Source organism: Lactuca virosa, chromosome 2 (assembly GCF_052849685.1).
Source record: "Lactuca virosa cultivar CGN04683 chromosome 2, Lactuca_virosa_CGN04683_v6, whole genome shotgun sequence".
NCBI lineage: Eukaryota > Viridiplantae > Streptophyta > Magnoliopsida > Asterales > Asteraceae > Lactuca > Lactuca virosa.
Genome location: NC_136427.1, coordinates 264,457,112 through 264,482,944, shown reverse-complemented (window position 1 = coordinate 264,482,944; position 25,833 = coordinate 264,457,112). Strand labels below are relative to the sequence as shown.

At 34.9% G+C, this 25,833-nt stretch overlaps 1 protein-coding gene and 1 pseudogene across 2 annotated transcripts; both read left to right on the top strand.

Annotated features, from left to right (window-relative positions):
- The first annotated feature begins 12,697 nt into the window (after positions 1 to 12,697).
- On the top strand, positions 12,698 to 17,206 carry LOC145160993 (serine/threonine protein phosphatase 2A regulatory subunit B''beta-like). Of its 2 annotated transcripts, XM_079080403.1 has the most exons (13): positions 12,698 to 12,912; positions 13,077 to 13,315; positions 13,732 to 13,980; positions 14,087 to 14,192; positions 14,305 to 14,401; positions 14,848 to 14,953; positions 15,096 to 15,186; positions 15,334 to 15,475; positions 15,555 to 15,702; positions 15,771 to 15,880; positions 15,980 to 16,136; positions 16,231 to 16,356; positions 16,438 to 17,206. In XM_079080403.1, exons 2-13 carry the CDS (start codon positions 13,166 to 13,168, stop codon positions 16,576 to 16,578), a joined length of 1,623 nt encoding a protein of 540 aa, XP_078936529.1. In that variant the 5' UTR covers positions 12,698 to 12,912; positions 13,077 to 13,165; the 3' UTR covers positions 16,579 to 17,206. The 2 variants fall into 2 exon arrangements, with proteins under 2 accessions (XP_078936529.1, XP_078936528.1); XM_079080402.1 differs by having other exon boundaries at positions 12,698 to 13,315.
- Positions 17,207 to 19,997: 2,791 nt separating this feature from the next.
- On the top strand, positions 19,998 to 24,838 carry LOC145158469 (uncharacterized; annotated as a pseudogene).
- Positions 24,839 to 25,833: the final 995 nt, after the last annotated feature.

Genomic DNA, 25,833 nt, shown 5'->3' with positions numbered 1-25,833 from the left:
GAAGGTAGAGTATCAAAAGCCCTCGGGACTATTACAACAGCCGGTAATACCCGAGTGGAAATGGGAAAGGATTACCATGGACTTTGTGACCAAATTACCCAAGACGGCCGATGGAATAGATGCCATATGGGTAATAGTTGATAGGTTGACAAATTCCGCCCAGTTCCTGCCAATAAAGGAGACATACAAGATGGAGCGACTAACAAGAATCTACATCAAGGAAATTGTGAGACTCGATGGAGTGCCAATATCTATCATCTCAGATCGGGATAGTAGGTTCACTTCACGCTTTTGGCAAACACTTCAAAAGGCTATGGGAACACAACTCGACATGCGCACTGCTTACCACCCACAAAAGGATGGTCAAAGTGAGCGAACCATTCAAACGCTTGAGGATATGCTTCGAGCATGTGTTATGGACTTCGGAAGGTCGTAGGATACCCACTTACCTTTAATTGAGTTTTCATACAACAACAGTTATCACACAAGCATCAAAGTTTCTCCTTTCGAAGCATTATATGGTCGTAAATGTAGATCATCGTTATGTTGGGCTGAGGTAGGTGGCACTCAGCTAGCAAGAGAACAGACACCAAACAATGCATTAACAGGACCGGAAATCATACGTGAAATGACAAAGAAGATAGTTCAAATCAGAGCTCGACTTCAAGCATCACAAGACCGACAGAAGAGTTATGCTAATAAACGGCGAAAGCCCTTGGAATTTCAAGTCGGGGATCGAGTGTTACAAAAGGTCTCTCCCTGGAAAGGGGTGATTCGTTTCAGGAAACTGGGAAAACTAAACCCACGGTATATTGGGCCATTCGAGATTCTTGCCCGAATCGGTCCAGTGGCCTATAGGCTGCAGCTACTTGGTGAGCTCAGCAGTGTACATCCCGTGTTCCATGTTTCCAATTTAAAGAAGTGATTATCCGACGAAACTCTTGTCATCCCATTGGAAGAAATCGAAATCAACGAGAATCTCCTGTTCATTGAGGAACCAGTTGAAATCATGGACAGGGAAGTGAAGCGTACTAAGCAAAGTCGCATTCCGATTGTGAAAGTTAGGAGGAACGCAAAGCGTGGACCGGAATTCACATGGGAACGCGAATACCAGATGAAGCAAAAGTACCCTCACCTATTCTCGCATTATCAAATCTAGCTTCAAAAAGAATTTCAGGACGAAATTCCCTATAACGGGGGGATGATGTCACAACTAGGAATTCTAATGCTTTTGTACACATTAACAATTATAACATTTGTGACTAAAATTTGAAAGTATGCATGATGTTTATTCAATAACACCAAAGTTCCATCAATCACTCTATGCAAACACTGAAAATCCCGGTTTAAGTCCAATATGGACTAGGATTTCTTTATTGGGCCTAATGGACCAATAAGCTTCTAATTTGACTATTTTGGGCTTAGAACTCTTAAATGGGCTCTAATTGGACCCATTCTCATGAGACTTAACCTTTTTGGGCCTTATAAGTCTAGAATGGACTAGTTTACCTTTAATGGGCCTTGTTGGGCCATAACAAATCCAATTAGCCTTAATGGACCTCAAATTTATTCTTTTATGCAATAATTGGGCCGTGAACTACTCTAAAGGCCCAATGGGCCGAAAACCATCAAATTGGGCCTCATATTATGGGACTCAAGCACTAAAGGCCCAAGCCATTTCTTTCCCTTCTCTCTCTCGGCCCAAGTAGAAAAAAAAAGATGTAAATGGGGAGGGTTGACTTTGGGAGTTGCCACCTCCTTATTGCATGTATCCATGCATGGACCAACATGCATCCATAATGGTCACCTCACCCTCTCTCTCTCTTCTTCTTCTTCTACTCTCGGCCGAGAGCATCAACACACACACACACACACTTAATTCACTTCCAAATCCTCTCAAGAACACCTTCATTCCTCCTTCCAAATTTTCGAGATCTAGGGATTTCAAGAAGGTTTTCATCCAAAAATCACTACAAGATACATACTTGTGGTAAGATCTTGTCAACATACTTTCTTTCTACAACTTAATCACTCTTCTTACCACCTTAAATTCTTGATCATACTCCCTAGAACTCTTCAAATTCGAAGGTCTCTTCAAGAAGATTGTTAGGGCCGAGAATCTCATCAATCTTTTCCATTTATTCTTCAAAACCGTGAGCAACAAATCAAGGTGAGTTCATACCCCCTTGTTTTCAGTTTTTACTTGTTTTTGGGGGAGAATACAAGTATTATGTGATGATCTATGTGTGTTTGCATGTTATGTGTGATTTATTTAGTTTTTGGGTGTGATAATATGTAATACTTGTGATATTTCGAGATCTATAGCAAAAGGGTGAAAGAATCATAAACAAAAACATAATAAACAACATACATCATAGATCTAAGGGTCTTTAAGTTTAAAAACAAAGCCAAAGAACTTTACAAGTGTCATTTTTGCAAAAATCATAAAGATTGGGTGTAAATTGATAATTATCGGTTTTATGAGGGTTATAAGGTATTTATTTGTATAAAATCTGATTTTTATGAAAATAATACTTTCATGGGTCAAAAACATAAATTTTAGCTTATTAGGGTTTAAATTGGGCCTCACAAGTTTTGGGCCTAAGGTTGCGAAAAAAATGAAGTTTTGAGGGGCTGAAATGTAAAACTTAACAAACTATGAGTCTAAAACGTAAATCAACTATTTCAGGGGTTGAAAATGATTTTATTACCAAATTGGACTAAAAATGCAAAGCTTTTGATTTTGGGGTCAAAATTGTAAATCTTACAGAAATTGGGCCAAAAAATGTAAACTTTTTACAAATAAAGGCTGGAAATGACAAATGCAATAGTTTTGGACTGAAATTACTATTCAAATAAAGTTTGGGTGGAAAATGTCAAGAAAAATGATTTAAGGACCAAAAATGTCAATTTTCATAAAAAAAAGAACTAAAAGTGCCATTTTTATAGAAAAAGGGGCCACAATGGTCAATCTAAATGTTTTTGGGCCAAATAAACAATTATAAATGTTTGGGTTAAAAATATCAAGTTATAACGCATGGCTTTAAAAATATATACATATATATAACGAAAAGCTTCGTTATAAATCAAACATTAAGGTATTTTTTTTACATTGCAAATAAACATTTAGCATACAACAAATACCAACAATACAAACTTAAGCTCGATAGAACATAAGTGATTTAGTGACTGGGCCCAAAACCTTCTATTTGTGCTATTGGGCCATTGTAGCCCAATATCATGATTATTGGGCCCAATATAATTACACATGTTTATTGGGCCTCCGGTGACCCAATTACATGCCTAATGGACCCTCAATAGTTTTTACCTGTTATTGGGCCGGAGTGACCCATTTGCATTGCTAGTAAGGTCCAAATCAATCATATGCATGATGTGCTAACGTGTCCGTCGCACACCCGACAGCCTATAACAACATACATGTTTAGTGTCTTCTCTTCGTCTGTTAAGCTTACCTTTTATTCAAGTAAACATAAATCAGGTTGTTGAACAATGTTATTCAATTTCATTTGGATTTAGTGAGTAATAACGGGTGACACCAATAAGTGTCGGTCGTAGTCTGTAGTTATAATCAAAGTCACCTGGAGGGAGAGCGAGAGTTTGTGTATAGATCTATACGGGGGTGACCCCCCCACACCTAAGCTGTTCGCTACAGTTAGACTCGGCCAGTCTAGGGTGACAAAATCTTAATTCAATACCGACTTTCACTAGAATGCCAAGACAGACGAAATAGTCATTATTATGCATGGTTATAACGACTCACATAGAGATCCAATACCATCTAAGTAATCATGGGAAATCATATTCATTCCTTGTGACGATAAAATAATACAAAACGATCATACTATTTATATCGGAAAACATCGGGTTTTCTGGGGAAACAACAGTATTCACTTTTACTTTCGATAACTATAATACAAGAATTCATTATGAGAAACATACTACTTTTACACGTTTTGAAATCATTCACGCATATACTTATGGATCATCACACCTATTTCGTAAACAATTGTCGTTTCATAAAATATCGGATTTTCTGGGTTTTACAAACTACACAAAACATTTTCATATCAAACCTGCTTATGAACTCACCAACATTATATATGTTGACCGTTTTCAAAACAACTTGTGTTCTCAGGTAACCGTTAGAATGAAGAATTATCAAGCATGTGTCTGAATGTCTTTTATGTGATGTCATTTGATAAACAATTTATTTTTGGGATTATGTAATGTAAACAATGTACTGAATGTGAACAATGACGGTTGTAATGTATTAATGCATGGTGATGTTTATGTTATGTTTCATGTATATTCATTATGATGATATTTCAATTTAAGTCACACGAGCCTCAGACGTCTCCGCCGTCTGGTTCAGGGGTGTGACATCAACTGAAAAATCTTCATCTGCACATTCTTCTTCATCTTCAATTTCAATAGGGTTATCAACAGAGTTTAAAATCTCATTCATGTTTCCTTCTGATTCCATTTGCAAGACCTTCTTTTTTTTTCTTTGCGAATTAAAATTTTTTCTACTTGAACTAGCATCCAAGATCGCTTTAAATGCAAACATCTACTTGGAAAAAAAATAATAACATCCAAATATAACAATTCACGGTTATACATGAAACACTAATTTGATGCTCCACGTTGGGTAATGAAGTTACCATATGAATTCAAAATTCAAAATCTATTATCCTTAAATAACCGATGCATAAAATCCAAAATATATAATTACAATATTGCCTTATATATACATTTACACCTTTAAATACTTAGAAATTAATATTAATTCTCATATCCATGTGTCCAATTCTCATTGGTTCTCGCATTTTCGCAACTTATATACATTTTCGCATGAAGCTATATATATATATATATATATATATATATATATATATATATATATATATATATATATATATACTAGCTGTTTACCCGCGCAAAACATCGGCGGCGACGAATAGCTTCATTTGACAATTAGTTTCTTTTGGTGTTTACTTCCATTTGGAAACATGACTTCAAGGGACACAAAACACGTCAAATAGTTTCTTTTGACAATTATATTTGTTTCAACAATTAGTGTCTATACAAAAACACGTGATTTCTAAAGAACATTCAATGTATCGAAATTCGATTGCATCCCACAAAAATTGCATATGTTGTTGGTTATCCCAAATTGCGACGCAATTATAAAATTCTTAGGGTTTTTAAATGAAAACAAATAACAAAAAAAGGTTAAAATAAAGTGCAATATGCACATATTTCTGTAAAAGCCAAAAACTTCGTTTTAATTACTAATACATGATAGTTTAACATTAAAAAAAACTACAAATTTGTGCTAAATGAACCAATTCTTGATAACGCACGTACACAAATCATAATTGTGCATTATCACATTAAGAGTTATAAAAAAAAAACAATAAAAATTAGTTAATAGCAAATTTTAATGGCAAGACATAATCTAGTATATAATCACGATAGATCAAATACAAAAAACCAAAATTAAGGGTCAAATATGGCATATGCATTAAAAATCAGTATTTTGGCAACTTTCAGTGGTGACATATGCACGTTATTTTCATCACATAAAATAAAAATGATATTTCTCCGTCAGAAATAAAAGTAATCAAACATAAAAAGAACAAAAGACGAAAATAACTTTCAATGTCAAAATGTTCATCTTCTTAAGTTCCATCTTGTGTTGGTACCACACATTTCTGCCAAAAATAATATAATTTGTTTTAATACTACATTTTGGAAACTATAAGAATTTACACCAGCAACACATGCATCTATCTGAATTATGCAAGACCTATCAAATTAATGGTATTCTCCAAGTCACCTTAACTCCCCCCTGATGTATTGTATGCATATATTTGAACAATATGCATGGAAAATGCAACACATATGAAAGGGAAAAATAAATATATTTAAACAAAATTATTTAAAGTCGTATATACCTGAAAAGACATTAAGTCAAGATGATAAATCCCAAACCTTGAACGGTTTATGTACCATTCTTTCTCGAGTTCCAACCTCCCAAATACGTATTTCACCAACATTTTTTTCAACTGCAAAGATCATATATCATATCAGGCATATGTGGTTAGATATAAGTATGTAAACAATCTCATTACCACTTTTTCTTAATTTCATAAAAAAAGGATATTGAATATTAGATCAAATTAAGAAATTGGTAGGGGTTAAAGCAAGCAAACATGGGATCAACCTAAGAGAATGGTTTGTTGCTGAGGATGGAAGTCCATATACATGACATTTGAACCCTGATTAAGCAACCAAACCACATATTTTGGAAGAACATCTGGTGAGTATGCACTGGGAGGATAAGTTGAACCAAAAGAGGACACCTATTACACATTTGAAGTAATGTCGACATGAAAGGAACTGCAATAATTTTTTTGATTTTTTTCATTTTTGGTCCTTTTTTAAGGTTTCACTTCGGTTTTGACCCCTCTCACTCACAATATGAGTTGAAATACCGTTACACCCTTGAAAAATGACCCTTTTCTGTTACTTTATCTTTTTTATGATTTTGTTGTTATTATTAATATTAATAAAACAATTTTTTAGTTATCAAAATACTGAAAATCACAAGGTACGTTGTTATTTATGGAAACTAAATTAATAATTTTAAAGAAACAACTTCACGACTTGTGTCATCCCATAGCTCCCCTTACACATGAGGTATTCAAAAATATAAGTAAGAGTATACATTATAACCAGATTCCTATAGAAAACCAGAGATTTTGTGTAAAGTCCACTCCCACGATAATAAAAAACAAAGATCCAAAATGAAAGATCATTTGTCATCATGTAATAGAACAGAAATGAAAACTTCAAATAAGAAACATGAACTTGGCTTTTTTTAAAGGTCGAAGACACCTGTGCATCGTCTGTGCACACATCGTCATAAATAGAGATGACAAGCCTGAAAATGTTAGCCAAGATAGTATGTATGTGTATCCTAAAACCAACTTAGGTGTTGAAGCCTATTTTCGAGAGTGCAAGGGCATTTTCAAAACATGTGATTGCTTCACTCTAAATCCTGATGAAAATTTATATAAAAAATCAACACATTAAAACCACTTTAAAAAAGAGTGTTATAAATAATACATCAAAATACTTAGAAGCTACATGCTCAGTCTTTTATTGGAACACTAAATCTCCTCAAAATAGTTGGCTGTCTTCTAAGTCCACAAATATGCTTGATATACATCACTTGTGGCAGCCTATCAGTGTTCTCGGCTGTACATTTTAAACACAAAGATTTAGAAAATATTCGATCTAAATCATAAACTTAAGAGTAGAATATTTATTTACATGTTTGTTTAATGTAGAATCCCAGAGCTGGACATCAAAAATGTTTAAGCCCACAGACATGCTGTGTCCATCGAGTGACAAATTGACACTTGTGACAGGTCACAGGTCCAACCTCATCTACTACAGTAACGGTTTCTAAGGTATACCATCAATAGCATCAGGGGCATCCAATGTTCTTTAGGAAGTCTATACACCAAAAAAAACCCATATGATTCAGTTCCTGAACCAGAAACCAGATTTATAAAGAACCAACAGATCTTGCAGAGGAAGGAAAACTGACCTAGGAATGTAACTTCGAGCTTTTGCATGTTTTGACTATTGAACAGAAGAGCAGTCAGTAGGAACTGTGTCCATTGGAGTTGGAGGCTTGTTCTTGAAAGCTAGAATTCTTGTTATGTTTATGTTATATCTCTCCTCCAAATGCTTCTTGTATGCTTCCAACTCTAGGAAATCAAACAAAACCTAATTCAAAAAACTTGATTCGCCTCCGGTAACAAAATTCATCAAAGATGTAAATGAGTTATAGGAATATAATCAACAAAAGTCATAAAAGAACAGGGAAGCAATTACATTTTCACGAGAATTGTTTCTTTGAATGAATTGCTCCTGAAGGGAGCATCGTGATTGTTATTGGATTAGTGTCTAAGCCCGTAACTATATTTGGTAAGTACTTGACCCAGTTGTGTATGGTCCTTTTGGGTTGCCTTCACCGCAGCAACTTGACAGGGTGATTTATGAAGAGAGAAGAGATATTATTATATTAATATATTATGAGAATAATATATTAAAGGAATAATAATATTATTTGATTAATATTAGTCATAAATTAATTAGGAATTAATTTGGTGACTAAAAGAGGTTAATTGAATAAAGGGGCTTAAACTGTCAATTGTGTGATAGTTGTGTTTTTGGGATATGAATCCTTATAGATCTAGGGGTGGCCGAATTTAGGGCTATGGACTCCTTAAATTAGTCCAAGCCTTAATCTAGAAGGATCCTTGGATTACTTAGGGCCTAAGTTATTCAATTAGGGTTAAGGATGTAACCCTAGTAGCTCATAGTATAAATAGACCCTATGGGTTGGGGAAATCGGCGACCTTGCTTCCTTGGGAAACCTAGAGCCGATTTGTACACCTCTACTCTCTCTCTCCAAATCAACCTCTTGCCAGTTGGTGTTTGTAAGCCATTAGAGGAGTGACAATTGTGACTCTAAGCTCCAAGAACAAGAAGATTCAAGCAAGCAATCAAAAGGTATTCATCTAGATCTGATTTCATATGTTATGTTTCAATTGTACTCTCTAGATCTAGCATTGAAAGTCTTGGATACATTGCATGTTCAATTAGAGAAACCTAGATCCAAGCATTAGGGTTTGCATGTGCACATAGGAAAGTTCTTATGGCTCAAACCCATCAATTGTGACTTTGTAGCTAAATTACGTACAGATCCTGCATCTGTAACAAAGATAGAGAAATCAGAAAATCCTGCAAAAAAGAGGTTAGGTAAAGAAAACAATCACCAGAAATAAGGAAGAAAACTTACTTCTTGATGCTCGATTTCTGCAAGACCAGAATAAAACATCAAAACCCCTTAAGTATCTAATTAATTCAAAAAGGAAATGAAATCCAATTTAAAATTTGAGGTTTTAAATTAAAAACGATCAATAAATCAAACAATAATTTGTATCAACATCCTTCGTCATTTGTATTAACAGAATAAATAAATCAAACCATAATTTGTATCAATTTTCTTCTTCATAGCAGCCTTGCGATTTCCCAAATTCTTAATCTACTATATCTTTTCACAAGTGTTTCAAAATGAAGAACAATAAGTAAAACCAACATACTTTCACCTGCTTGATGTTATTAGTGAAAAGGCATGAGATCTATATACATAAGAGACAAGGAAATTGACATAAAACCTTTGAGTTCCGACATCGTGGTGTTTGTGTGCAGGTTGTGCGATGGTGGTTGGGATAAAAGGAACCAAAGAAGGGGGAAGACTTTTTTCGCCACTAAAACATCCATTGGAGTTCTGACAGTGGCTGATTTATGAGATGGGTTCTAGGCTTTTGATGGTGGCTGATAGCGATGACATCTGAAGGACATAGATCTGGCAGATGATGGATGATCATTTGGGTTGCGGATCATAGCATATCAAGCATGAAATCGGTTTAGGTTTGTTGCTGGATAAATGCCGAGATTGGGGTATCTGGAATTCAAATCAAACGTGATAAAGAAAATAAGCGATATATCGGGGATTTAAAGGAGGCTAGGTCAAAGTGAAATAAGGAAACCTACAGCGTGAATTAAATAAGAAACCTATGCATTGAGTGATTGTATTTTCTGTTTAAACATTTAGACGATTTAAATTATAAAATTATTATATTATAGGTTTGTTGTACTTTAAGCTTAAACATTTGGACGTCTTAAATCTATTTTTAGAAATAGTAAGGTTTGTATAATAATATAGTAAAATATATATAAGAAATAAATATTTTAAATTTTAAAATTTTGAAAGTTTGAAACTTGAAGTTTTGATAACTTGGTGTAATATTTGAAAATTAAAAATCTAAAAATTTTAAATTTTAAAATTGGAAATTTCGGCTGCCTAGGCTGTCTAGACCGAAGTTAACCGACTCTGTCTAATTTGACTGCCTAGCAAAAATTATAGGTAGTTGTTGTTCGCCTAGCGTCTAGGCCACCATTTACAACAATGGTATTTAGTAACACAAGCGACCACAACTTCAATTACTCATGTTCACTTTTAGCCTTTTAGGTTAGGCTACCAATTTTGAATTTTCACGGTTTTACTTCTCGCCCTCTTGTTCCCACTTCTCAATCGACAATCACAAGTTTTGGTATATATCAATACCAATATGTACCAACCGATTTTTTGGTAGCCAAGTAAGTTGGTACCAAGCATATTTGGTACGACACTGGTAGTTAAATTCTTTTGCCAACTATAGTTAGTACAGTACATAGTTTAGAGGAAAAAACTTGACACCGTATCAATTCCACCCATAATTACCACATATAACCACCTATTAAACAATTGAAAATCATAAACCATCGGCATCTTCATAGAAAAATCAGACCACCACCGTGAATCAAGAAAAGAAAAAAAAGGGAAGAAGAGAGAAAGAGATTATTTGTGTTTCTTGGCTGAAAAATAGAAAAACATGAGAAAAAGAAATAGGGTTTATTACAATGTAGGGGGAGGGGGGTTGGTATTCTTAATGGACTAAAGATTTAAGTTTTGGCTAAACTTAAGTGGGCTTAAGTTTCTATTGGGTCAGTACAATACATGGTTTGGAGGAAAAAACTTGACACCGTATCAATTCCACCCTAATCACCACATATGCCCACCTATTAAACAATTGAAAATCATAAACCATCGACATCTTCATAGAAAAATCAGACCACCACCGTGAATCAAGAAAAGAAAAAAAAAAGGAAGAAGAGAGAAAGAGATTCTTTGTGTTTCTTGGCTGAAAAATAGAAAAACATGAGAAAAAGAAATAGGGTTTATTACAATGTAGGGGGAGGGGGGTTGGTATTCTTAATGGACTAAAGATTTAAGTTTGGCTAAACTTAAGTGGGCTTAAGTTTCTACTGGGTTAAGGTTTTTAGTTGGGTTGAGTTGTAGAGTGTTGAGAATCCGATACTAAAAGAAGATGGGGTTTTCTCCTATTTAATTTGAATTTGATTTTAAAATGTTTGTTTAATTTTTATGATTTATTATGTTTTAGATATGTGTGATTAGTAAAATTATTAGGTTTTGGTCGTGAACGGTTAAACGAGAGTATTAATATTGTTGGTTTTGGCCTGAAATAGTTTTGACAATTAGAATAGTTATATTTTTTTTGTGCGTCTAAAACATAAGAGTAAATTTCACGAATCGTCCCTCGTCTAGGTGCCAAAATGCACGTTCAGTCTCTATTTTTAAAAATTAACTCGGATCGTCCCTATATTATTATTTTTTCACTTGGACCGTCCCTGAAGACATAAAATGACTATTTTGCCCTTAATATATATATATTTTATTTTATTTTATTTATTTATCATTTTTTTGATTAAAAATAAATAAATACCCCTACCACCAACCACACAACAACCCACCCCTCTCTTCTTCCCCTCCCCCTTCCCCTTTTGCTGTTACGTTCCCTGGAAACCAGAACCATCAGAATCATCAACAACACCACACTCATCGTTGCCTTCCATCTTTCACATTAAATCACCATTTCCAATAGCCATTCAATCGAGCGTAGCAATCTGCACCATCTCCAACAACGATTCAATCAAGGGCAACACCAGAAACGTCGGAATCATTCAATCGAGGGTGGTGGTTGGAAAAGTCATCTGGAAAACTCTGAAGATCATCCCATCAAACCCTAAATTGGTTGTATCTCTGTGGATCTGCCCTTCGTCGATCTGTATAATGAACATCGTCTCTCTAAACACTTCTGGGTAGTAGTGTCAGAGAAATGCATCACTCCGTTGATCTGTACGGCCCACCGCCATCGCTGGTCGGAAAATTCATCTAGCACACTCATCTTCTCTCAATCTTCTGATCAGTTCTTGTTTTGGCTGTTAGAGAAACAAGATGCCGATTTTGAATATGAACTTGCTTCCCCCCTCCTCTATCTCTCTCTCTCTCTCTCTCTCTCTCTCTCTCTCTCTCTTTCGCCCCTCTTATCACTTAAACTCTCATGTAGATCTTGCTTTCCAGTGGTTGATTTTGAGTGGATCTAGTTTTCGATGGTGGTTAATTTTCTTGGTTTTGAATCGACCTGCTTCAGTTTGAAACCAATGTGTTTTGATTTGATTTTCTCAAATCGATTTGCGTTTTATGTGAAAACAATCAGGTGGTGGCGGAATTAAGGTAGACGGCCGCCGGAGGTGAGAGTCATCGGAGAAGGAGGGCATAAGCGCGTTTGAGAGAAGGTAGACACAGGAGGCGGATGGTCACCGGTGGTAGAGATGCAACGAAATGGATTAAAATCTTAGTGGGTGGCCATATTCTTTTTTTTTTTAATTTTAAATAATAATAAAAATATTAAAATAAATTAAAAAATAAATTCATAAGGGCAATATAGTCATTGTATGTCTGTCAAAGGATGAAGCGTGTAAATTTAAACTAATGAGGGATGAAACATGCAAGTTTAAAACAAACAAGGGACGGTCCGAATTAATTTTTAAAAAAAGGGACTGAACGTACATTTTGGCACCTAGACGAGTGACGATTCGTGTAATTTACTCAAAACATAATAAGCAAGGCGTTTAAAAAAAAAAAAGAAAAAAAAGAAGGGGAAATAAACCTTTTTCGTCTCTATTACTATCGTGCCTTCGTCCATTTGGTCGCCTGCTTTGGTTAGGCCTTCCAACGACGCGTTTCCTTCTATCATCTTCTTCTCCGCTTCAGGTGCAATCTCTCTTTATTTCCCCCAACATCACTCATGCAAGAATCTCGAATCTTACTCCCCCAAATTCATCATACCATCCACTTTCTACATCGATCTCCGCGAACATTATTATGAAAAACCCCAATTTCAGGTTGGGATCTGTTTCATCTAGCTCCGTAAACTCCCAAAATCTTATCATTCCCAATTCGCAAGTATGATTCAATGCGATTGATTGACTCTTAAGCGAGAGAATAGTCAAGCCCGTACGATTACAATATATGTGAAAAAGTTTCGTTTCCTTTTTTGGTTTACTAGGGTTAAGTTGATCTTCGTGGGTTTTCAATTTGAGATCTGGATGATAGAGTTTGAATCCAGGTGCTGATAAAGGATTTGATCGAGGAAAGATGGATATGGATAATAATGGTGAAGCGGGTTGTCTTGACCCTGAATTGTTACAGCTGAATGAAGTGTCTCCTCTGGCTATTAAATCAAATCCTTATGTTGCTGAGAAACTGTTCGAGCAATGGCTCTCTCTTCCTGAAACCACTCCTTTAGTAAGTACTGTAATCATAATATTTCTTTTGTGCAAGAAAATCGTTCGTATTATACCGTTATCATAATAGTTCTTTATCATCAGTTGATGACGGTTAGATTGGTTTCTGTCAGATGTAGCTAGATTAAGATGGCAAAGTGGTAGTTAATAAATGTTGAAATTGATGTTCTTCATCAGTTATAACTTACCTAGCCCAAATTAGGGTTGGCATCTGGCATCGAATGTTTACCTTGTGCACATTGTACATGGGTTGAATGATTCATTTAAATGGAAGAACAACTGAATAGGATATAGGAAAAGTAACTATCACATCAATAGCATATATAGACAATTTGTATCATGATCACACTTTCATTAGTTCTAGTTTGTTGGATAAGTAAGAAAACCATTCATGATTTTTCCTCTCTGAATATATAGGTAAAATCTTTAGTTAACAATGCAAAGGCGGGTGTTCCATTGAATGTGCCTGGATCAACTAACAGCCCTAAGGCTACTTCCGGCTCTTCAATACCTTCCATGTTTCCAGCTGGCAGTACACCTCCACTCTCACCAAGAAGTTCATCTGGTTCTGGTTCTCCTCGTATTACAAAACATAGGGCGGGCCCATCAGTTTTAGGTTCTCCTTTGAGATTATTGAGTGAGCCAGCAAAAGAGTTAATACCTCAGGTTTGAATTTGATAGCAAAAAATCAATTCTTATTTTGATCTCTTTTGTTTTAACTTTTAATGCTTTAGTTTTGAGTTTTGACTCAAGTACATGGCAATGGTTGCAGTTTTACTTTCAAAATGGTCGTCCACCCCCAAATGAACTAAAAGAACGATGTTTATTTCAATGCAACCAATTTTTCTATGGTCATATGGAAGGGCTACAATTGCATGGTGAGGCATCTCCCTAATAGTAATTATGCATATTATATCATGAACCATCAGTTTACCTTTTCAATGGGTATATGTGTACTTCATTTGTGCTAATTTTGAATTGAATGAATAGAATTCAAACCAATTACAAAGGAAATTTGCAAGCTGCCTTCTTTTTTCTCTACCGCTCTTTACAAAAAGATTGATGTTAATGGCACTGGTGTGACCAGGTATATTCTTATCTATGTCTTTATGAGTAGTTAATCTGAATTTCTGGAAATCCATATGAACTGGTTGTATAATGAATGCATAAGGGTCATATTAAAAAAAAAATGATAAGCAGGACTTTTACCCCCCTCAGAGCATCTTATCTGTTCATTTATATGTGAATCCTGCCCTTATCCCTATGAGTAATACTGCCAAACTTTATGCTTTTGTTTTTGCCCCTCAGTATATATATATATATATATATATATATATATATATGTTGTCCTCAGTTGGTTTTGGAAGTTTACATTGACATGATCCATTAGCAAAAGGAATCTGTGATAGAACATTGGTTTTCAAATATTTTCATGTAGAAGCTTATTATGGGTTATGACTTATGATTGATATTGTGACATTTAGTTTTTATACTCCTAATTTTGTCTAAAACTAAAACATGGCTACACTGCAGGGATGCATTTGTTGAGTATTGGATCCATAGCAACATGTTGACAAAAGATATAGCTACCCAAATATTTACAATTTTGAAGCAGCCTGATTTGAGATATCTAACTCACGTATTCCTCTTTACTCAAGCTCCATCATTGTCACTGTACTTTATTCTGATTGTGGAAATGCAAATGTGATTTTTGTAAGTTCAAATAGGAATATGACAAGCTTCCTCTTAAACTGATGTTACAATTTTGAATTTTGCAATAGGAGGACTTCAAACCCATACTTCGTGAACTCTTAGCAAGTCATCCAGGTCTGGAGTTCTTACAAAACACACCTGAATTTCAGGAGAGATATGGTATGTTGTTATTTAGATGCAATGCAGTGAATAGTTTATTTTTGGTCCTATGTACATTTTTTATGAATTGTTTCTTATTAAAAAAAAAGTATAATAATAGCATTGAATTGATGATTAACATATATGTATTTTTGTTGGGATGAGCAGCTGAAACGGTAATATACCGCATATTTTACTATGTGAATAGAGGGGGTAATGGTCGTCTGACCCTGAGGGAGCTCAAACGTGGAAATCTAATTGCTGCAATGCTGCATGCAGATGAAGAAGAAGACATAAACAAAGTTTTGAGGTATAATAGAATAGAATCAACTTTTATCATAATAAGCTTTTAAGTGAAATTAAAATATAATTTGAATTTGTTTCCACAGATATTTCTCTTACGAGCATTTCTATGTAATATATTGCAAATTCTGGGAGCTGGACACAGATCATGATTTTTTGATTGATAAAGAGAACCTTATAAGATATGGCAACCATGCATTGACCTACAGGATTGTTGACAGAATATTTTCCCAGGTATTGTATTGTATTGTATTTAATCTTTTTTATTATATAAATTTTAAAACACAACCATGAACCACCAGGTTCCAAGAAAGTTTACGAGTAAGGTTGAAGGGAAAATGGGATATGAGGATTTTGTCTACTTCATTTTGTCTGAAGAGGATAAGTCATCTGAGCCAAGTCTTGAGTACTGGTATTTTTTATTTTTATTTAAAAAAAAAAAAAGTTAATTTTGTAGGAGTGAGAGATATAAAAAAAGGGGATTTGATTTGATTTGATCTGAATCTGATAGGTTCAAGTGCATAGACTTGGATGGAAACGGGGCAGTGACAAGGAATGAGATGCAATTCTTCTATGAGGAACAGTTGCATCGCATGGAATGCATGGCTCAAGAGCCTGTTCTTTTTGAGGACATTTTATGTCAGATAGTTGACATGGTTGGACCAAAGGTATGCTACTTTTACTTAGTAACTATATCTGATATTTGATGCTTTCATTTATTATTCTTATTAAAAAAAAAAAGAAAACGATTTTGAGTTGCAGGATGAGGGGTATTTTACACTTGGCGACCTAAAAGGAAGCAAACTTTCTGGCAGTGTTTTCAATATCTTGTTTAATCTGAACAAGTTCATGGCGTATGAAAGCCGCGACCCCTTCCTCATTCGTCAGGTAGGTATCAATCAATGATGTTAATCCAAATTAAAATTGTTTTAAAAAATAATAATAATAATAAATGAACAACTGCTACAGGAACGTGAGAATCCGACATTGACAGAGTGGGACCGGTTTGCACATCGGGAATATATACGGCTTTCAATGGAGGAAGATGCTGAAGATGCGTCTAATGGTAGTGCAGATGTATGGGATGAATCCCTTGAAGCCCCCTTTTAACTTTTAAGCACCCAACCAACCTCCCTCCTCTCTCTGTTTCACTTGAGACTTGAGACATTCTTTAATTTAAGCAAGCAAAGCAAGCAGCAGGCAGAAGCAGAGAAGGCTGCGAAGCTTTTGAGTTTTGAGCCAGTCAGTCAGTGTGTCTGTGTATGATGAAAGCTGAAAAGCTGCAAATCAATCGATCCATTGCACACACAAGTATACAAAAGGGGGTGGGGATTCCAGATGAAGTCAGTCAGGTGATATATATATATATATATATATATATAGAGAGAGAGAGAGAGAGAGAGAGAGAGAGAGAGAGAGAGAGAGAGAGAGAGATAATTTGAACTTCGAAGCATTTCAGTATTCTTCTGGAAACATTTTCCCGTGAATCAAACTGCTCTTGTCCCAAAGATGTTCATGTTCATAGATAGCATCTTGAATCTTCATCTCATCATCATCATATATTTATATATATTATGTGCATTAACATTTTCTAAAGACCCATCAACTGCCATGTTTCATCTCATCACATGTACCTTTGTTTAATTTTCAATCCTCCTCCTGGCTGGACATATTGAATTTTCTGTATGTAGTAATCTCTTTCTTTGTTAATGCACTCAATGTCACTAGCTTCGTTTTCTGCTGGATTTCATCTTCATCTTTTAAGCTGCTACTTTGTCTTTTCTGCCTTTTGTGTTTATCTAAGTTTCTTTTCTTTAACCAATTGATGCTTCTGATACACTTTTGTCTATCATGGGCCTGGAATCCTCAACCAGTTGGCTGAATGACACATTTCCAACATGTTTGATGCCATTAGACCACATGCCCTTTGATACAAGTACATGATGAGTGACTAAAATATGTCAAAACAAAACCTTTTCATCATCGAAACTAACAAAACATCTTAACAAAAGACTTTTCTTCCTAAATTCCATCTTTCAATACACGGATTCCAACTTGATATTTATTTCAACTCCTCTATCCAAGTCTAAATAACAACAATCGAAATCATCCATCATTTTTCAATTACCATATAAAACAATATAAAAAATAGAGATGTTATATGGTCTTTTCTAAAACCTGTCTAATCCAGGGTTGAGCATGGGATGGACCCGTGAATCCTGATTAAATGGGTGAAAAAACGATAAGTAACGAATCGAATTAACATTATTGGTACGGGTATCGGTTTCCGGTAATAACACCGTTACCAACGGTACCGAGTCATGAATTTCGTGAGTACCGAATACTGTCTCATTAAATTCGGTACCGGTACCGGTTCCGGTACGGACCGTTGATCAAGATTTGATACTAACTGCTTATCCCTAGTATAATCTTTCATAACTTTTGTCAAAAAAAAAACCACCATTAGACTTTTCATTGAAAAATGTTTATCATAAGTAACTTAGGTACGTTGTATGATTTAGTAATTAATCTTTTATTTAAAGAAATGTATTAAGGCAATTTTTATGGTAAGATACATAATTTTAAAATTAATATCGAAGAGTGTTCTTATTTTAATGGTTTTATTGATGACGTCACGACATGACTATGAGAGGATACAACCGATCTTTTAGTTGAACTGGTCTGGTGAACGGTTTCCGGCTCAATCGGTTCGACCATGGGTTCATAATGAACTAGTATATTATAAAGCAATAGACAAACAATTGAGAAGCAAAATGTTTCTAAGTTGAGAAGATCGATGCCAGACTAGTATCTAGTATTTGGTGTATGTCAAAGTCGTGTCCGGTAGTGGTGTGCATCGTTGGCATTCGAGTTGTGTATACTTTGTAGATAAGAAACAAGATACAACTTTCTTGTGTTGTGTTGCAAGAGGTACCGAACAACAAGGAAAAAAGAAAACCACTATAAAAAAATAGTTACTTGATTCCAAAGGTTTCACCAAAACGTGGGTTTCTCACTCAATTAAAAAACAAACTATTACAACTATATATACTAATTGAAATAGAATCCTACTCAAACTCTAAAACAATAAAATAAAACTTAAATATGGAACTTTCCTAAAATGCCCTTGGTTTAATATCCGATTAACCCAACAATCATCCCCTTAATCGGATTGGTCATACCACTTGTTCACAACATCGTTTAATCACCATCTTTTCGAACCATCCCCGTTTCTCGATCTTTCCTGGACACCCGAACTTCACCTCGGTCACATCTAAAGTCTTCTAATAACCCCTTTTAATTGGAGACAACACATGTGACATATACCATGGCATCCTGTTGGACATGTTCATTACCGTCTAGACTTTTCCAGGATTTACGACCTCTCCCCGGCCACATCCAAAGCCTCCCGATTTGAACTTCCACCGCCATAATGTTCACACCGTGTTGTTTGTCCAATCTCTTCCTTTGTTTCGATTACCGTTCTTCAAAGAGGCAACTCCACCGATGAAGAAAACAACGGTACCCGCTTCACCGTTTTCTTTCAATCATGCCAAACGGACTGAATCCAAAGCCACCTGCTTTGACGGATCCTTCTTGCCCGCTTTTCACGCACCTACGTCGGTATCCCCTTATCATAAACAAACTGGTCAAGAACTTATTCTCTTTTTAACAACCCCGACCTAATCAAACTTGTTCCGAGAGCACTTTTCCACCAAACAACAAGACAAGGTCACGACCACCTTTACCGTCTTCCGTCACCCGCAGAACGAACCGATTCAAAGTCACCCGCTTTGACGTCTTCCCGATCGTTTACTCCGCGCCTCCGGTTAGTCTCTCACAAGCCCGATAAGAAACCGGGGTTGCTTTGTAATCAACCTCGAATCACACCCCCTTAAACCGAACCCGTTCCCCGCTGCGTCTGCCCCACAGCGAAAGGCTACAGTTTTCTTGAAACCGACTCTCAAACCGGCACCGTCTTCACCTCGCTCTGATACCAAATGTAGATAAGAAACAAGATACAACTTTCTTGTGTTGTGTTGCAAGAGGTACCGAACAACAAGGAAAAAAGAAAACCACTACAAAAAAATAGTTACTTGATTCCAAAGGTTTCACCAAAACGTGGGTTTCTCACTCAATTAAAAAACAAACTATTACAACTATATATACTAATTGAAATAGAATCCTACTCAAACTCTAAAACAATAAAATAAAACTTAAATATGGAACTTTCCTAAAATGCCCTTGGTTTAATATCCGATTAACCCAACATACTTTAGATAACCTAATTGATCGAGTTGTTCATTTTGCTTTGGATATGAGTTGTTTTTAACGGGCGAGTGAAATCCAACTATCCAAGTCCAATAAACTGGTTCAACAGGGTTTTAAAAAAACGTATAGTTTGGTCCGATCTAGAAATCGACATAAACCGGTCGTTATTGAACCACTATCGTCTTTGGTTCTTGGCCCGACCAGTTCGAACCGGTTTTTAAAACATTAGATACAAATATACACGGATAAGTTCAAACATGGAGAAACTGAGCAAGATGGATAATTTTTTTTTTCTGACGACTTTGTTGTCTTGCTTCCTGGTATTTTAGAAACTGCTTTGAATAGAATGATGTATGATCATCGCCCTATTATGTTGAAACAATTAGTTGATGACTATGGACATATTCCTTTCAAGGTGTATAACTCTTAGATAGAATGTGATGATTTTGATGAAACGATGAAGGAAGCATGGTGTCACAAGGTGGTTCAGCTTCTACTAACAAACACTTGGTGTTTAAAAACATACTTAAACATCTAAAGTAAGTGTTAAAAGTGAAGTACAATATGAAAAGGAGGGAAAACAAGTGTTAAAGAAAGAGTTAAGAAGCAAAGCTTTGTATCATTGAAAAAGATAATGATGAAACAATGTTTTATTCCTACTCAACTGAGTGACTTTGATAAAATGGAGATTAAGGATGTTGCTCAGAAGACTAAAATTTGTTGGGGGATGAGGGAGATGAAAAGACCATGTATTTTTCATGGAACCCTTAATAGAAAAAGAGGACAACTTGCTATACGAGAGATTAAACAAGAAAGTCCTTGGATTATCGATCCGGATAGTGAGTTAGGAAGGCGTTTTATGTGTTTTTTTGTTTTATCTAATTCAGAATTTTTGATGGTGTGAAGCTCCAAAACCAAAGCCACATGTTTAAGAACCTGTCCTCAGCCCAAGTGAATACATTGGAATCCTGCTTTTTAGTTCATGAGGTTTATATTGTGGTTTGGAATTTGTGGCAACGATAAATAGCGCAACCTAAATGATTTTCTTTTTTACTTTCTTGAAAAAATATTAGGATTTGATGGAAGACGACGTTAAGGAATATGTTATGGAGTTTTTTTGATTTGGGAGGGTGCAATGCCTCTTTTATTACTATGATCCCAAAGGTGTCGAGCCTTATGCCGGTAATTGGTTACCGGCCAATTAGTTTAATTGGCATGCAATAAAAAATTATAACAAAACTTTTGGCTAATCGACTTGCTAGGGTGGTTGACAATATTGTGAGTATTTAGTAGTCGACTTTTGTTAAAGGTATACAAATTTTAGACGACTTTCTTATGGTGAATGAGATTATCGACATATAAAACAAACATAAAAAGAGGATGTTGCTTTTGAAGATTATTTTTTTAGTCATACGACTCGTTGAGTTAGGACTATTTATTTCAGATTATACATTTTATAGGCTTTGGACATAATTGTATAGGATGGATTAGAGGTTGTCTTTTGTCGGCTAGGGCCTTAGTACTTCTTAAAGGGAGCCCTTAAAAAAAGTTTGAGCTTCAAAAGGGTATTCGCTAGGGAGATCCTCTATGCCTTATCTTTCTATTCTTGCCATGGAGGGTCTTCCGATGACTATAAATGACGGACTCAAAAGGTGGAAATATGTAATTTTTAATTTTCCATTTAGTTTATGCACGTTTTAGTGATGTGGGATTGGACTACTGAAAATATAGGCAATATTATGATGCCATTGAATTGCTTTTGCTTTGTGTTGAGCTGAGGATGAATTTATATAAACCAAACTTGTATAGATAGGGGTTGAGTTCGATAAGGTTCCTTACTCCCAGGAATGTTGGTATTTTACATATGGCGAGAATCCAATGTTGGTATTTTACATATGGCGAGAATCCAATGTCGACAACTGATTATTTACATTTTTTGAAAAAACTTTCAAAACTACATTATAATTTTTTTTATGTGGAAAGGGTTTTTGATGACTTTACCCGACAATATATATATATATATATATATATATATATATATATATATATATATATATATTATTAAACATATTGTCTGTTTCTTGAAATTTAAGAGGTACAACACCTACTGGGTCGTGAACAACTTATTATCCAATACAGCTACACTCATGAATCGTTTACGGAACAGAATTACTTTGGGAATAAATTCCTAGACTCACAATCACTCACTAAAACCCTAAATCACCCTAAATCAGTCGTCTTCATCAAGAAACCCTAAATCACAATTACCTCATGTTACCATGACCCTTCTTACGCATCTGTTACCACCACCATCTTGAATCTGGGTTTCATGTCGGCCTCCTCTCCATCAGTGATCGTAGCCTCTCCATGATTATCGCATAAACCTCCACTGTGATCACGAAGAGAAGAATTCATTTTTGCGTTTGGTTCACCAGGTCTGTTTATTTACCGATTTTATACTTTTTCTTTAGGGAAAACTGAAGCATACCATCTCTCATCTCTATCTCACTCGATCTATGCCTCTGGAAGAACCATCGTGCCACCTCCATTCTTTGTACAAATCTCAGGTCAAACAACTTCCTTTTCATCTTTTCATCTCTTATATTGAACAAATTACAATAATATTTCATTTTCATCTCTATTCTCGGGCTTGAAGGAAAAATCCCTGTTCTCTCTCGCCAATTGACAAAGATTTCTTGGTACTGGTTTAAAAACCAATGAGGTACTTTTTGCTAATAATTTCCAAACAGAAAAAAGCCGCCCATAACAAACTGATTCACACACCATCGCCACCAGACATGCATCACCCGCTTCTACCTGATTCACACACCATTCACTAGAAACTCTTCTTTTCGGTTCAAAATCCTAAAGATTTGGGTTTGGATTTTCAATTAGTCTCATTCAAGAAAGGTTTGTTGTTAAATTTATTACTGAATTGTGACAATTTTGCATTTTCCTCTGACTTCCAGATGCTTATCCTTACAAATCTCCATCCATCGAGTTACGAGTTTCTCGCATGCCAAGATGCTAAAAGAGGAGTACTCATTTTAAGTGAAGTAGTTATTTCTATTTCTGTGAGTGGTGGAAGAGATCTTTCTGTGAGTCTATTTCTATGTCTTTATGAGTGCATATGTTATTAACTTATTACAATACTTATCAATCATTTAATAATAATATTATCTGTTTCTACTTGTAGTTGTACTTGACAGATCTTTCTACAAGAGATAGCTTATTGCTATGCGCAAAGGAACATCCTATTCAGTAATTAGCATTAGATGATGATGGAATTTGGGTAGCAACAACAGATTCCTCTGTGGACAGATGGCCTTCTAAACACTTGAACCCTGAAAAATTGTTTCAAAGAGCTGGTTCCTTTCTTGCTGAAAATTTGTCTTTTTCAAGGGCAAGAGCTTCTTTAGAAGGATCTGCCCCTGTGAGTTTTCTTTTTTGTGTTTATGTTGATCCATACCTCTTTACATAATCTAACTCATGTAATTCATGTATAGGTTCCTGTGTATAAATCTCCCACCTTAACTATTGATGGAATTCCAGGTATAGTTCAACATGAAATATTGAACAATAGAAGACATGTCCTCACCAAGGTAATCTTAATAATCTTAATCTTTTGCCTTTTTCTTTTTTACATTTTTTAAAAAAGAACACTTTTCGTTTTTTTCTTGAAGAACTTGAAACTGATGGTGTGAAGTGTCAATTTGATAGGATAATGGTGGTTCTGTGAAGCTTTGGGAAATCACTAAAGGTGTTGTGATTGAAGACTATGGACAAGTTTCATTTGAAGAGAAAAAGGAACAACTATTTGAGATGGTATGTATGAATATAGATCTTTATATATGTATATACATATATATATATATATATATATATATACACATACATATATATAATCTTCATATGTTCCTATTTTGATTTTATATATTATTTTCCAGGTCAGCATTCCTGCATGGTTTACTGTAGATACTAGGCTTGGAAGCTTGTCTATTCATTTAGATACCTCTCAGTGTTTTTCTGCAAAAATGTATGCTGCTGACCTCAGCATCACTCAGAAATCTGAAGATGACAAGATGCACACATTGGATTTGAATTAAGTAATGAAAAACATCATTGACCACTTACAAATTACAATCTCTTTGATCTTTGCAGATTAATTTAGGTCGAGAAACCCTGAAAGGACTACTGGCTCATTATTTTTCCAAGAAAAAAGTTAGATTCATATCCCAACCTTCAGTCAATGGAGAAGCTCCAATCAAAGATATATCTTCCAAAAACATTCCACTTTCAAGACCTGAAGCAGATGCTAATGTTCAAAGTGATTCCAGAGTTTACCCTCCATTTCAATTCTCAATTGCTTCTCCTCCTTCAATCATTACTGAGAGTTCTCAAAATGGAATATGAAGGAAGAAAATTACTCATCTTGATGGAATTGAAGATGATGATTTCCCTCGTTGGGTTTTAGATGCTGTTTTGCATAATCGGATGCCACCAAGAGAACATACGAAGTAAGTAGTTACTTTTTATCTCATACATTTTAAATATTATAGTATTTAGAAAGTAAAGATGCTCATTCAAGTTTCTTTGCTTTTTCAGATGCAGTTTTTATCTACATCCATTTGAAGGTTCAGCTGCTCAGATCTTGACACAAGGGAAGCTGAGTGCACCTCGGATTTTAAGAATGCATAAGGTGCGATATATTACTACAATCACCTTAATATGAGTTTTTTATTTTTTATTTTTGTTGCAGGTTGTTAATTATGTTGTGGAGAAGATGGTTCTAGACAAGTCATCAGATACTTTGATTAGTGATGGAGCTTTTGCTCCTGGATTGAAGCCATGGAAGCTTAAGCCTTGTATAGAGATCTTGTGCAATAATCAGACATGTTCATGAGTTTATTCATAATGATTATTTTATTTAATTGGGTAAAATTTGAAGTACAATGTCTTAATAAATAAAAAAAAGTTAAAACTGATCTTTTGTATGCAGGTGTTAGTACCTGAAATGAGCTTAGCCACTGTTCGAACTTACATATGGAAAAAGTCTGAGGATCTTGTTCTCAACTACATGAATGTGTCAGGAAAATGAATCAATTGGTATGTTGTGGGTCCCACATGTGGCTTTGGAGGCGTCCAAAAATGTGTGGGAGTTGTTACACAAAATTAAATTTCGGATTTTGTATTTTGACTTTTTGACTACGAGAGCGGTTGACTTCAGAGAAAAGAAGAGTGAATAATGGAAGAAACCAACTCTCTTGTAAAGAGCTTTTGCTGGTTGCCGAGTTAATTTCGTAAGACTTTGTATAATTTTATTATTTGATGGGGGTTAATTTTATGAAAAGCAACAATGTTTAGTTGTTTTTCTCGGTTGTATTTCCCCCATTTTTTGTAATTTTTTTTATTAATTCACTTTGTTATTATTTTTGTCTTTCATTTGTACGTTATGTGTTCATTGTTTGTTGTATTTAAGGATTTGTTGATGATATTGAATTTGGTACAGAAAGGCGTATGGTTAATAAGCTATGAATATACTTTTGATATTATCACTTAAGACCAATGCAATCATATTATAGCAAGAAATGTTTAATAATGATTTAAGTCGATATTCATCAGTATGATGAGATAGTTTTATGTATGGAAACTTGTATTTATTAGGTTGTTGTCAATTTTTAATCGATAACCCCACTTTGTTGGTAGGGGATGGGATGACCTTACATGGAATGATCTTGTCCCAATCAAGATTAGTGTTATGTTGTAAAGACATAAATTACCACAAACTGATAAAATATATGTATGCATTGTATTCGATGTGATTTTTTTTTCATTTCTAATTTATTCCTTCAAATAACATATTGACTTGCACTAAATGTTATAATATCCATCACAAAAATATAAAAAAATCATTGGAATTGTAAATTTAAAATATTAAGAAGCAATGGGTGTTAAGTCAGGTTCTAATGCATAATAAAATTTAATGATAAATAGGTGAACATTAATTGAAATATAACTATTAGTTCGTCAATGAACTAATAGTAAACCGGCTTTGACGAAAAAAATGAACCGTAATCGAAAGTTAACTGATCC

Bases quoted from the DNA above. Each gene is read 5' to 3' on its own strand.
- LOC145160993 (XM_079080403.1), top strand. From the start codon at position 13,166: ATGGATATGGATAATAATGGTGAAGCGGGTTGTCTTGACCCTGAATTG. The intron at 14,193-14,304 runs GTGAGGCATCTC...TTGAATGAATAG, and splicing joins GGAAGGGCTACAATTGCATG to AATTCAAACCAATTACAAAG. The intron at 16,137-16,230 runs GTATGCTACTTT...TTTGAGTTGCAG, and splicing joins TTGACATGGTTGGACCAAAG to GATGAGGGGTATTTTACACT.